General features: G+C 35.4%; 1 protein-coding gene across 3 annotated transcripts in view; it reads left to right on the top strand.

Moving 5' to 3' along the window:
* Positions 1-14,666, top strand: part of PIBF1 (progesterone immunomodulatory binding factor 1) — a 189,059-nt gene that overhangs the window by 147,549 nt on the left and 26,844 nt on the right. For 2 of the 3 annotated variants that reach the window (XM_045567309.1, XM_045567310.1), the window contains one exon: positions 4,956-5,040. In XM_045567309.1, the coding sequence (XP_045423265.1) occupies positions 4,956-5,040 (85 nt within the window). Of the gene's footprint in view, positions 1-4,955; positions 5,041-11,614; positions 11,695-14,666 lie in introns of those variants that run through there. The other variant, XM_045567311.1, reaches the window with a different exon arrangement.

The following is a 14,666-nucleotide window of genomic DNA, read 5'->3' as shown; positions in this document are numbered from 1 at the left end:
ATTTTAATTTTAATTGCCACTGCGGCTAATGGCTATGGTATTGGACAACACAGCCAGTTTCCTCAAATGTGAAATGAGAGTGGTGCCAACAGCACCTAATTGATATGGTTGTTCTGAGGATTATATGACACAATCTTCCTAATACACATAGCATACTACTTAAACATTGCAAATGTTCAATAAATGTTTGCTATTATTAGTACTTATCCTTCATTTAACAAATTTTATGTTAAAAATTATCTTAAAAATGAGAAATAACATTTCTCAAAATATGTTGAATTTGGACAAAAATTAAGACTCCTTGAATAACAGCAACAGAAATCATAAAAGCTATGCCAATTATGGAACTAACTAGCAAAAAAATTTTATACTAAACATGAGTCCTTAATATTATTTCATAAATTTATTATATGATATTTTAGTAGATTCTGAACTGATATTTCACAGAATATGAAATCTTGCTCTTAATTGAAGCAACTACCTTCTAATGTGAAAAATTAAGGTGCTTTCCACACTTTAATTACGGCATTTGAGATGCTGCTGGAAGTGTACCATGGTTACATGAATGAAATGATGAAATGACGTGATGTGAGGATGCCATAAGAAAAAGTCAGCTCAAACACTGGGCACAGAGGCACGCACCTGTAATCCCAGCTACTCAGGAGGCTGAGGCAGGAGGATCATTTGAGCCCAGGAGTTCAAAACCATCCTGGGTTACTTAGCAAGACCCCATCTCTAAAAAGTAAAAAACGATTAAAAAAAATTTTTTTTAAGTCAGCTCAGCCAACAAGGTAGATACAGTAGGATAGATCACAGTTTTGTATACTCACAATTCCACATACCTATGTTCCTTCACCCCTGCGCTGAGTGGATGGCATTTCAAATCCTACAGTGAAATTATCCTGGGCTTTGAAGGCACATCAAGCTGATTTCTCTTCTCATGGTAAATATGTCTGTAAAATATAGTTATTAAAGTGAACCTCAAGGAGCAGTGAAAATTAAATTAGGAACATACATAAGCTTCTGGCACATAGGAGAAACTCAGTAAATGTTACCTCCCCGCCCCTTGTCCTTTAGTAATTTGAAATTTAAACATTAGATGGGCTATCTAGGAAGATTATTAAGTTATATGTTCCTTAGGAAACATAAATAGGAAAATAAATATGGAAATTCCTATTCCTCTTTTCCTCTTTGCTGTGTGTTGATTTTTTTCTTTTCTTTTCTTTCTTTTTTTTTTTTTTTTTTTTGAGACAGAGTCTCACTCTGTCTGCTAGGCTAGAATACAATGGCATCATCATAGCTCACTGCAGCCTCAAACTCCTGGGCTCAAGTGAGCCTCCTGCCTTAGCCTCCTGAGTAGCTAGAACTACAGGCGCACACCACCACACCGGCTAATTTTTTCTATTTTTAATAGAGACGGGGTCTCACTCTTGCTCGGGCTGGTCTCGAACTCCTGACTTCCAGTGATCCTCCCACCTGGGCCTCCCAGAGTGCTAGGATTACAGGCATGAGCCACCTCACCCAGCCGTGTGTTTATTTTAATTGTAAAATATATTTATACCAATTGATTATTTTTAAATGTTTTTCTAGCTTATGCAATAAAAGCTCTTTAAAGAACTGAATAATTTTATACTTTTCTTAGAAAATTAAACAATACTACTGCACCACACTCACCCTTTGAAAATTTATTTATACAATATATTCAATTTCTAGAGAGGCTAGAGTAAATATGCACTAAAATGAAATCGTTATAAACATGTTAAAAGCTAACATTTGAGATGTCGCTATTAACTGCTTTAAATCCGCCTACTATTAAAGTAATAATCCATTCTAAAAGGAGTGCTGTTAACTCTCCTCCACCAAGCCACAAGAGACAGCCTGGTTAATATAGTTTGATCTCTACTTCAGAACTAAAGGAAGCATGGAAAGAGAATAATTAGCATAAATTTTCTTTCGCTGTTGTCAGTTCTCAATTTATTCTTAAAGAAGACTAAATTGTCAACTACATCGTCAACTTCTCTTACAAGGCTAAGCCATAGTATATTGATCCAGGAAGTTAAGGAACAATATATCAGGAATATGTTTTCATATAGCAGGTGAAACAGAACCATAAACATGAATTTCTGAGTAATAATTAACAGTGAATTGGACAATTATGGGTGTAATATACTATTCAAGATAGATGTGCTTATAAGGAGATTTGTTTTGTAGTTGTTTTATGAGTCACTAGTGGAAGCTTTGTATTTTTAAAGGTAAGTTTCCACTGTTATGAAATATGTCTTACGAAGATTAAACTTCTCTATTGAGTAATACATACATACTAGAAGTACAGTGACTATAACAATCATCATATTCAGTTTTAGAGACCCACGTGTTGAAGGTGGTCTCCCTTGTGGTTCCAGTATATTATAAAGAAGACTAGGACTTTGAAAATATATACTCAGATATTCTAATCACAGAAATATTGTCTGGGGAGTCCATATTGTTTGTGATACGTTGATGTCTTATAGAAACAACAGAGTTGTCTACAAAGCAACTACAAAATAAACAGAATTGTCTCTGTAAACCAGTTTATCCACGTACCTTTTATTACATGTTATATGGATGTTTTTGCTATTTAATTACAGAATATTTACTTTATTCTTGAAAAGTTAAAGCATATAAAGCATTTCTAAAGAATTATCCAGTCAAAATCCTTTAATTACCACAACATTCCATTCCTGTTACACTATATTTTATTTAATGGGCCTGCTGGTATTTGAGACAGAGAAAGAACGTGTGTGTGTGTATGCACACATGTGGGTATACACTGAATGTCTGTTTATATACTGTGTGTATGTGTACATGTATATGAATGTAGATATGTATATGTTCCTTGAAAATCCCTAGTCCTGTTTACTGGATATTTAATTTTGAAAAATAATTTGTCTTGAAAGTGATTCCAGCTAAAGATAGATTAGAATTCTAGAGTTACAGAAACATCTGATCCTTACCATGCTTTGGAGACTCTAGCAGAACATGGCACTCAGTTTCCTTTATACCATTTTGTTCTTTTCAACTCCTCTGCTCTGTAGGATCTTTGGCGCCTAACTCCAAAAGTCAGTTTGTTTTTCTGCTAAGCTACTTACCTTTATTGGCATTTAATTACTGTTTTCCTCTGATGCCTGTTTTTCATCTAAATTAGTAATACTCTATAGCATTTATATAGAGTTTTATGTGTTCAGTGCTTTATGTAATCATTCATTAGATAATTCACAGATCCCTTTGACATACATGAGTATTATTTTCCACTTTTACAAATAGGAAAACTAAGATTCAGTGGGGTGGTGTGTGTTGTGTCATACCACAGTTAACTCAGTGGCACAGTTGGAAACAGAAGGCAAAATCGCATGTAGTCTGTCTTCTCAGAGCGTAAGCTGTGATGCTTCCTGGGGAATTTCTCACTAACGAGGAGGAGAAGGTGGGCTGTCCCTCTTAAATCCTTGGAATTACCAGTTCCTCCAGAATGTCTACTACTACTACTCCTTGAATTAATAAAAAAGCTTCTGCCTAATATTTTAAAAATTGGTGGCTTTCAATTTTCTTAAAGTATAACTTAAAACTCTCTTATATTCAGCAAAACAATTCTCATTTGGTTCACCCTCACAAATTTTGTCTCAACATTGGAGGAATTATGTTGCTTCAGCTCAGCTTCAACTCATTATTGCTTTTAATTCTTGTTATAGGTGCTGGTTCAGTAGATTCATCTAGTAGCATTAGAAGAATATTTCATTTAATTGTTCTAATTAATTTCTATACATTGAATAATAAAATTATAGGCAGTAATAAGATAAGCCCCAAATATGTCTCTTTTGAAATATTAATATGTCCTTACAGTTAGGCTCATAGGATGGCTTCTCACCCTCTCTTATCAGCAAGTAGGTTATATCAAAGGGGAATTCACAGTGCCAACTTAGAAATTGAATACTGAACTAAGAATTCTTTTTCCACGTTTATCACAGACTAAATATCTGATTCATTTACCTAACTCAATTATATACCTGGTAATTTAGTATGTGGTAAATTATAAAATACTACTTTCAGTTTTAAGGATAAGTGTTTTAATTTGACTTCTAATATCTTGTGTTATAATATTTTGCCCATATATACTTTCTTTGTACCTTTTATATAAGTCCCACTTCATCTTTTTACATTTCAGGAGTAAATAGTCATCTCTAAAGCATTAATTTTATGCCCATACTGGGCAGGAATGTATTCTCAGAAAACATCTCAGTTGCATTATCAAATAATTATTAAAAGACAAACAGGTTAAGCATGGTGGCTTATGCTGATGCCGGTAACCCCAGCACTTTGGGAGGCCAAGGCAGCAGGATTGCTTGAGACCAGGAATTCAAGACCAGCCTGGGTGACATAGTGAGACCCTGTCTCTACAAAAAATAAGAAAAATTAGCTGGATGTGGTGGTGCACGCCTGTAGTCCCAGCTATTTGGCAGACTGAGGCAGAAGGATTGCTTGATTGATCCCAGGAGTTTAAGGCTGCAGTGAGCTATGACCCTGCCACTGCACTCCAGTCTGAGTGACAAAGCAAGACCCTATCTCAAAAAAAGAAAAGAAAAATACATGGGCATGGTGGCACACACTTGTAGTCCCAGTTACTCCAGGGGGTGAGACAGGAGGATCACTTGAACCTGGGAGATCGAGGCTGTAGTATGCTGTGATCTCGCCTATGACTAGCCACTGGGCAACATTCCAAGACCCCATCTCTTAAAAAAAAAAAAAAAGAAAGAAAGAAAAAGAAAGTCTTCTGACAAAGTAGCTTGGTCTGGTATCTTTATGGACTATAAATTCAATTTGTCTTTAATTCACACCGTTAGATTTATGTTAACTCTTTTGCTATTTACTATTTGTTAACTAAATTTACATTAACATGATGGCTTTTTAAACTTTCTTTTCAGCAATTTAAATAAAGAAAAGTCAGCTTTACTACAGATGAAGAATCAAATGGCACTAGATTTAGAACAACTTTTAAATCATCGTGAGGTACTTTTTCCATTTTGTCATAATATTTACCATTTGGGGCTTTTTTTTTTTTTTTTTTTAGTTTTATACATTTAGTAGGTACAAGTACAGTTTTGTTATATGGATATAGTGCGTATATGTGAAGTCTGGGCTTTTAGTGTAACTATCACCTGAATAGTGCTCATTATACCTATTATGTAATTTTTTTAACCCTCCCTGCAACCTTCCCCACCTTTCACCCTTCCAAGTCTCCAATGTCTATTACCCAACTCTCTACGTCCATGTGTACACATTATTTAGCTCCCACTTATAAATGAAAACATGCAGTATTTGACTTTCTGTTTCTGAGTCCTTTCCCTTAAGATAATAGCTTTTCCAAAACTTTAGGCTTTTTCAAAATTCATATCAAGTTAAAATTATTGAATCCCAGTTGTCCGTGTTCATTAATGATGTCTCACATTTACATCTCACTGTGATCTGGCCCTTTTTATTCAACTTGTGATATACTTCTTAGACTTACTTCTTACTCCTCGAATGCCCCTTCTTATTACTAGTATTGCTTTATTCATATCTCTGTCACTGACTTTCCACATTATTTAATAATTACCTATTTTATCTCAGTCCACCACTAGACAGTAAATGTCTTTAGTGTACCCCTCTCTTATTTATCATTGTATGCCCAGTGCCTAGTATTCAATATTTGTGTTGAGCTTTAAAGTTCATAAAGTTCTTTTATTTTTTCATTTATTCTTCACCAAAATTATGTTACAGTAAATATAATCCCCATTTGGTAGAAGGAGAAATGAGTCTTAAGTGGCTTGCCTGCGAACAGTTAGTATCTAAGGGATAAGCTAGTTTTATTTTGGTTTTTAAGCCAGATTTATTGAGGTATAATGTACAAACAGTAAAATTCACCCTTTTCAGCATACATTTTGGTGATTTTTGGCAAATGCAGACAGTTGTGCAAGCACCACCACAATCAATATATAGAATATTTCCATCAACCAAAAAAATTCCCTCATGCTCCCTTTGTAGTTGAACCTTTTCCTCAACCCCCAGCCATAACAACCACTGATCTGTTTTCTGTACTTACAGTTTTACCTTGTACAGAATGCCAGATAAATGAAATTATCAGAATGTAGCCTTTTGAGTTTGGCTTTTCTCCCTTAATGATAACGCATTTGAGATTCATCCATATTGTTGCAAATATTAGTCATTTGTTCCCTTTTATTGCTAATCCATTATATAAATGTACCACAGTTTGTTAATCCATTCACCAGCTGATGAGTATTTAAGCTGTCTCCATTTGGGGACATCTCTAAATAAAGCAGCTGTAAACAATTGTGTACAGGTTTTTGTTTTCATTTCTCTTGGATACATACCCAGAAGCACGATTACTTGGTTGTATGCTAAGTATATGCTTAACTTTATAAGAAACTGCCAAATTTTTCCAAAATGAGTATACTTTTGCATTCCTCCCCGCAATGAATGAACGTTCCAGTTGCTCTACATTTTCCTCAGCAGAATGTTGTTAAGCCTAGTTTTGGGGTTTTCTGTTTGTTTGTTTGTTTGTTTGTTTTTGAGACAGAGTTTCACTTTGTCTTCCTGGATAGAATGCAGTGGCATCATTGTAGCTCACTGCAACCTCAAACTCCTGGGCTCAAGAGATCCTCTTGCTTCAGCCTCTCAAGTAGCTGGGACTACAGGTGCATGGCACGACACCCAGCTAAGGCCTAGTTTTTTAATCCAAAGCATTGTTTCTACTGAACTATATCACTGTTTCATCTTAGCCATCTTTTTACCATTTTGTTATTCTATAATAATAGAGAAAGAAATATTCAAAATAGATCAACAGTTTATAAGTATCCTAAAAACATTGTTTCCTAGTCTGGGAAAGATACGGTGTACCAGATGTTTGGAAAGAAATTACTGGAGAAATATTATTGAGACAGATGAACTAGGGACTATTACTGGAAGCAGTTCAAAGGTGCATATCCTAGAGTTGATATCAGAGGAATTGTCTTTATTTTATAAATGACCTTCGAAGTGAATTCTCTTAAGATGTCTTTTATGTAATGGGTGAAAGGGATAACAGGGTGTCCCTGAACTAGATTTTAAGGATAACTTTTAATTAGATAAGTCAATCTATCAACAGGTTACAGAGCTAGAAAAAGCTTCTCTGAAGATATTTATTCTGTCTTCTGACATTCCAGGCATTAACCATCACTACTACTATCACTTATGTCCTAGGATTCTGCCTTCAAGTAATTGTTTCTTTGCTGTGGAAGCCTGATCCATTCACTATGTGGCATTTTCACAAATGTTTTTGAAATTGAATATGTAACCGAGGGTAACTACAGATGACTATTCTGTCATATCAACTATGTTTTTATAAAGCTAACATAACAAGTTTTTTTTAGAATGGCAATTCTCATTTGATTTTAAAGGATTATGCTAGACTCTAAAAAATATATGAGCAATTTTAATTTGTACATTTTATATCATACTTGGAATCACATTATTCATGAATCCAAATAAAAATAAAAAGCTTTACTTAGTGAGTTGAGAAGAAAATATGTTTAAGCATGAAAATTAAATACTAGCAAGATGAAATTACTCATAAATTGCCTACTACTGCATGGCATCAATGAAATTTGTATGGATGCATATCTAATTAAATAATTGTCAGTGTATTTTTATGCATTTGACAGTATATCTTCATTTGGGCAATTTTATTTTAATAATTCAACATTGTGGTTTTTCATAATCCCAAACATCTAAAGAAAAGGAATTTTTTTCTTTTCAAAGCAAAGTAAAAATTAAAGCTTAGTAAAACAAATCTGATATAAGTTTTTAATCTTTTTCTAAGAACCGATTTAATACTGACTTGCATAGTGTATGCAGATGCAAAGGGCCTGTGTACACTGCTTCTATGGAGAGAGAACAGCTGGTGACCCCTGGAAGTGCCTGGCCATTCACTTGAACATTTACCTGATAAAACAAAGGGTCTGCAGAATCTATTTATTCACTTATTGCTCTGAGGACCATGTGCTCAGAATAGCTTCTAGATAATAATAGGATAGTAATAATTCTGATAAATATTATTTGAAAGTAAAAATCAGGGCCAGGACTAGCAAGCAAGATACCTATGGCACAAAATGTGAGGAAGTGTCCACTCTCAGTGCACTACAAAGTACAGGGTTGGCACCTGAGAGCCACTGTGTCGTTACAGTTTGCACCCAAGGCTACTAGTTTGACTTACCCTAGTCAAGACTTCGGGAGAATTATCTAATATGAATATGATTTTAATCAGCTAAATTTTGACAGTTTAAATTAGTGACTTAAAAAGAGACCAAATGAACATTTTAAGGTTTCTCATTTTATTTTTTGCATTGGACAGCTCTAGCTTGAACTTTTTAAGCAGTGTTACCTATTTCTGATTAGGCTGTGTATGTTCATATAATATGAAATAAAATCACCAACTTATTTACCTAGCTTTAAAATATGAGTAAAATGAAAAAAGAAAACAAATAGACAGTTCTAGGCTGACAGTTCTAAAACATTTGGGGCATGACCACAGAGAGCTTTCATTTTCTGCATTAGTGTTAGCTCAAAAATATTAGCTTGGCCGGGTGTGGTGGCTCATGCCTCTAATCCTAGCACTCTGGGAGGCTGAGGCAGGAGGATCACTTGAGGTCAGGAATTCAAGACCAGCCCAAGCAAGAGCAAGAGCTCGTCCCTACCAAAAACAGAAAAAATTAGCCAGGCGTGATGGTGCACGCCTGTAGTCCCAGCTACTCAAGAGGCTGAGGCAAGAGGATTACTTGAGCCCAGGAGTTTGAGGTCACAGTGAGCTATGATGATGCCACTGCACTCTAGCCCAGGCAACAGAGTGAGACGCTGTCTCAAAAAAAAAAAAAAAGCTGAAAAGTGTCTCTTCTCATGTTAGGAGTTCAGCTGTGGTGTAAAGGTTTCCAGGATTGACCTCTTCTGCTATAAATTTTTAGTATTTATATATTCAAAAAATGGTTGTGTGTTTTGAGAATTAAGAGTGATGTATTAGGTGATTTTTAGTCTCAACCTTTTTTTAGAAAAAAAATTAGTCTAATTATTTTCAAAGGATATAAAAATGTGAAGAAAGTGTACATGTAGAGAAAAATAGCATATTTTAGGTTACCTTTTCAGATCACGAAGTTCAAGTGGGTTGGGTAAATACATTATTCGGTTAAAGGATTTGCACAATGCATACTAAGTAAAAACTATGATCATAAATTGAATTGAGATCTCATATCTATCCATACCTCTCCATTCTAAATTCCCCAGGTTTTGTCCCTGTATTCAGTGAAATCTCCGTAAAGCAGAGTAAGGGGGAAAAGGCAAAATATGTCTTTTCACAAAATTCTTTTTGTTAAGGCACAATTTGATATCATGCCCTCTGATTTTGTAGAAGATGAAAACAAAGTCTGGTATGATCTCTCTTTGTTTTGTAAAACTATTTAAGGCAATCTACTAAGTGTTTCCACATATATTACATAACTTAATCTTTACTCCCATCCACTGATAAATATCATTGTCTCCATTATTACAGATGAAACTGATGCTGATAAGAGTTAAATAACTCAACCATGATTACGTACTGTCAAAAAGTAAATTCAATTTTTTTGTCTAGAAAAAAAGCTAATATTCTTTCTCTTTAGTCTCATTTAGAAAAAAAAAATCTCATGATGAATTATTGCTTAAATTAGTTGTAAAAAAATTTTTGCCTCTGTAGATTAAGTAATATCCTTCTTTCTTTTTGTCAAAAAATGAAAACTTTATAATTTAATATATTTCCTTTTTGTCTTAGTTACCAGAAAACTCAGAGATGAATGTCTTATCCAGTTGTTATAATCTTTTTTTTCTCTCTTTCACTTTTGGTACCTCAGAATAATTTTTTCTGTTTCCTTTTAAGTGGGTTGTAATCTGTCTTACTCTTGAATGTCTTCACTTTTACTAGTATTTAGGCCTCTTAGGTATAAATAAAACATAAACTATTTAATTAGATTAAAAAAGAAGTAAAAGGAAAAGATCAACTGGTATGATCTCACTCTTAGAAAACAGTAGCAGGGCTTCAAATAAAATACTCAGTTTGAAAAGATTTTTAGTATAAGAAATGTGATTTCTTAGAATGGCTTCTTGAGCTTAGCTCTCAGGAGTCTTCATTAATTGCCTTTACTTTTCATCCATTATTATCCACTTACCTTTCCCTTAATGAAATGAGATTTACTGATCTCCTTTGGAAATTCTGATTCTGCTTTTCTTTGTACATATTTGGTCCATGTGTTCTTAGAATATAAGCTTTTGAGAATATGAAAAGTATCTTTAATTAGCCAAATGTCCAACAGAATACTGAGCTCAATTTTGAGAAGCTGATGTAGAAGCCCTTTTCTCATGGTTCTTGGCGCAGTATCAGAGGCCGTGGTAAGAACCCCACTGAGGAAGCTATTCCAGTATTACAGTGAGTGATGGTGATGTCTTGAACTAGACCAGTGTGATGGCATGAGACAAAAATGGACCAATTTGAAAGCTATTTAAGAAGCAGAATCACAGGGCTTGGAGATTGATTCAATTTAGGGACTGATAAAGAGAGGAGGAATGAGAATTGGTGCCCAGGTTTTTGGCTTGTGTTTATGGCAGGACTGTCATGGTGCTACAAAGAATATAGGAGGAATAGGTTTGGGGAAGAAAAGCTCAAGAAAATATCTTAGTAGATATATCCAGTAGAGAGTTAAAAATTTAGATTCTTTAGCCCAAGAAAGAGAATTTGCGTAGAAATGGAGATTTGAGAGTCACAACATAAAGATGATACTTTACATGGAAATAAATTAAATGCAACTAGTGAGAATATAGAGGGTGAACATAGGAAAAGGCCTATGACAGAATCCTGAAGAGCATCTCCATTTAAGAAATGAGCATGAGAAAAAGTGCTTACACAAGGAAGAGTGAAGAGTAACCAGAGATGGGAGGAACATCTAGAAGAGAGTAGAGTCAGTGAAGCCCAGGAAGAACATTTAGAAGGGAGGGAATTGTCAGCAGTGGCATACGCCGTCAAGAGGTATGGCCAAACAATGATAAAAAAGGAAGTGTCATTTGGATTTAATAAAATGCTAAAGCAATTCCACTGGCACTAAAAGACAGATTGCAGTGAATTGATAAATCAATTAGAAGTTGAAAAGTCGTCACAGGAAAAATAGGCAACTCTTAAGATATTTGAATAAGAAAATATAGGATGATCAAGGAGGGGCCATGAGATCAAGAGCTTTTAGCTCCCAAAATTAGATATTATCGAGTTTAAATGGTGATAGGAAGAAGTCAAATACAAAGACATTGAAAGTATAAAAGAAAGGGGTAATCAATTGAGCAAAAGTGTTAGGAAAGGAGATCCTTAGCAAAGTGATGGGATTTAGCTGTAGACCACAGTATTTACCTTTTCCATTTTGAAGAGTAGAAAGATTGAAGTAGGTATGTAATAAATGAGTGAGTACATAAAAGAATTGCCAAGTTGAAATGTTATATATTTATAGTAGTATCATTCTGTGTAATTTTTCTTCGGCAGCACTCAGCATCCTAGTTGATAAACATAGAGAAGATGAACAACTGGATTGATCCAGAATTACATTCTACCTTCTACTGTATGTACATATATACATGTTCAGCTTTCTCATTAAATTGTAAGGCAGGAATCACCTGTATATTCTTCGTATCTTCTACTTTTTTTTTTTTTTTTTTTTTTTTTGAGACAGAGTCTCACTTTGTTGCCCGAGCTAGAGTGAGTGCCATGGCGTCAGCCTAGCTCACAGCAACCTCAAACTCCTGGGCTTAAGCGATCCTACTGCCTCAGCCTCCCGAGTAGCTGGGACTACAGGCATGCGCCACCATGCCCAGCTAATTTTTTCTATATATATTTTTAGTTGTCCAGATAATTTTTTTATTTCTACTTTTAGTAGAGACGGGGTCTCGCTCAGGCTGGTCTCGAACTCCTGACCTCGAGCGATCCACCCGCCTCGGCCTCCCAGAGGGCTAGGATTACAGGCATGAGCCACCGCGCCCGGCCAAGTATCTTCTACATTTTGAAATACTGTAAAAAAAGCCAGCAGACAGACAAGACTTGGGTTCATATCCCAGCTCTGCTACTTAATAGCAATGGATTCTTGGGATAATAATTTCACCCCTCTAAACTCAGTTTTTGGTCTATAAATCGAGGTAATATCTACTTTGCAGGGTTGTATGGGGATTAAATAATGTAGTGATGTTCCTGGCATGTAACAGTAACTCCACGAATGTAGTTCCCTTTCCTCTTTCCTTTCCATTTCAAGGGTCAGTTCAAGATTATTTATTCTTTGAAGCTCTCTCTAACTCAATAAAGAAAAACTTACTTTTTTCTACCTCATTCCTATAACTTTTAAAATGTTTCTATTAATGTTCATGTCACTATATATCATAATACAATGTATCCATCTTGCCCATTAGAATGCTAAATTCTTCTTTGTATCTTGGCTTTTATGTTTTCAAACAGGGTCTTGCTCTGTTTCCCAGGCTAGAGTGCAGCAGTGTCATCACAGCTCACTGCAAACTCCAACACGTGGGCTCAAAGGAGACTCATTTCACAGCATCCCAGGTAGCTGGGACTACAGGTGTGCACTACTGCACCTGGCTAATTTTTTTTTTTTGGCAGAGATGGGGGTCTTGCTGTATTGCCCAGGCTGGTCTTCAACTCCTGGCTTTAAGGAATCCTCCCTGGTAGGTCTCCCAAAGTGCTGGGATTACAGGCACAAGCATGAGCCACTGCACGTGGCCTGTATTTTAGCTTTTAGCACAATACTTAGCACATAATAAGTACTCATTTGAATTTTAAAATAATTATGGTTCTTTACAATCTTCAATAATAATTGTACTAGAAGCTGTCAAATAGAAAGCTTTAGAAGCTGGCATTTAATATGTCCTCATCCTATCCCCTCAAAAAATAAGTTTCACTATGACAACTGATGCCATTTTAGCCAGAAAAAGCACAGAAGCTCTCCTAGGCCCAAGAACAATTTCAAAGAACTATCTGAAAGTAGGTAATAAGAAGTCAAGTCTGAAAGATTTGTCTAGAACAGAGCTACACCTAAAACTTTGGACATTGTACTTGTAGCCACAGCAACCTCTATGGTTATCAAGCCTCTAAGGAATAATATATATTTGTAAAATTTAAAATATCTGTTTCTAAGACCTGGGATATCTTCTACCTTCTCATTCAGCATTTCTGCCAATAACATCTCTTAGGGCCCACAGTTAGTATTTAACCAGAATTAATCAACCACTACTTACTAAGTAGCTAGAATGCTCAAGGCCCCACACTTGCCCAAATGTTGGACTAACTCCAATTACCCCAGATAACTTGCTTCTTACAGCAGTGTATGTCACTTAGCAAAAAGAAAACAAACCCTGCAGTTAACCAGGTTTCTTAAAAGTGAAGTCACAGTGTAATTATCATTCTTTTATGGTATGTTTATGTTCCCGGATTCTAACTCATGTTCTTTGTGATTTCTCGGAAGATTTCAGGGACATTTCAGCATCCCAGGTGCCCCTTAGGCAATCCACTTCATAAGGGGTTCCAACAAATTGCATATTTCTATATGTGTGTCACTCTTTTTGGTTCATACTTAACTGCTTTGAAATTTTCTTAAGAATACCTTTTTACATGTTTTTCTTATACACCTATGTAGTTAAATTTTGCAGTCAGCATGACTAAAGCATACACACACATACACACATTGAGTGAGAAAGTTAATTTGTCTTTAAATGAACAAAAATTAGATCATTAAATAAGAAATACCCAATTTTGAATCAAAAGTGTAGCTATTATATCTCAAACAAGAAGTGGTACAATTAATCAAAGTATGCACCTAAACTATCGACACAGTTTTGCCATCTTAACAGTAGCTTGCTTATGGCTGCAGTGAAGAAGCCTGGAGAGTGAGTGGAGATGAAATTGAGAAAGGCATTTTCCACAGCTTGTTGAGAATTGAATATTTTTCCTTGCAAGAAGTGGTCCAAAACCTGGAAGAAGTGGTAGTCAGTTGGTGCAAGGTCAGGTGAATATGGTGGATGACAGAGAGTTTCCAAGTCCAGCCTCTGTAGTTTGAGCAGCATTGTTTGTGCAACATATGATCGAGCTTTGTTTTGCAAGACAATTGGCCTGTCTCTATTGACCAATCTCAGCTGCTTAATTGCAAGCATCTTCATCATTTCATCCAATTGGTTGCAGTAGACATCTACTGTAATCGAGTGACCAGGTTTCATGAAGCTGTAGTGGATAATACCAGCACTGGACCACCAAACAGATGCCATTAGCTTTTCTGAATGAATGTTCAGTTTTGGACTATATTTCGGCACTTCATATTTATCCAACTATTGTGCTGAACACTTGGATTTTCAAAAAGAATCCATTTTTCATCACTTGTAACAATACAGTGTAGAAATGGTTCGCCTTTATGTCGTGACTGCAAAGAAAGGCAAGCTTTGAGACCATTTCTCTTCTGACAGTCATTAATTCATGTGGAACCCATCTATCCAGCTTCTTTACCTTGCCCATTTGTTTTAAATGGTCCGGTATTGTTGGAATA

The sequence above is a fragment of the Lemur catta genome, chromosome 13 (genome assembly GCF_020740605.2).
Source record: "Lemur catta isolate mLemCat1 chromosome 13, mLemCat1.pri, whole genome shotgun sequence".
Classification (NCBI taxonomy): domain Eukaryota; kingdom Metazoa; phylum Chordata; class Mammalia; order Primates; family Lemuridae; genus Lemur; species Lemur catta.
Note: the sequence above shows the minus strand (reverse complement) of the source record. Positions and strands in the feature narration are given on the sequence as shown.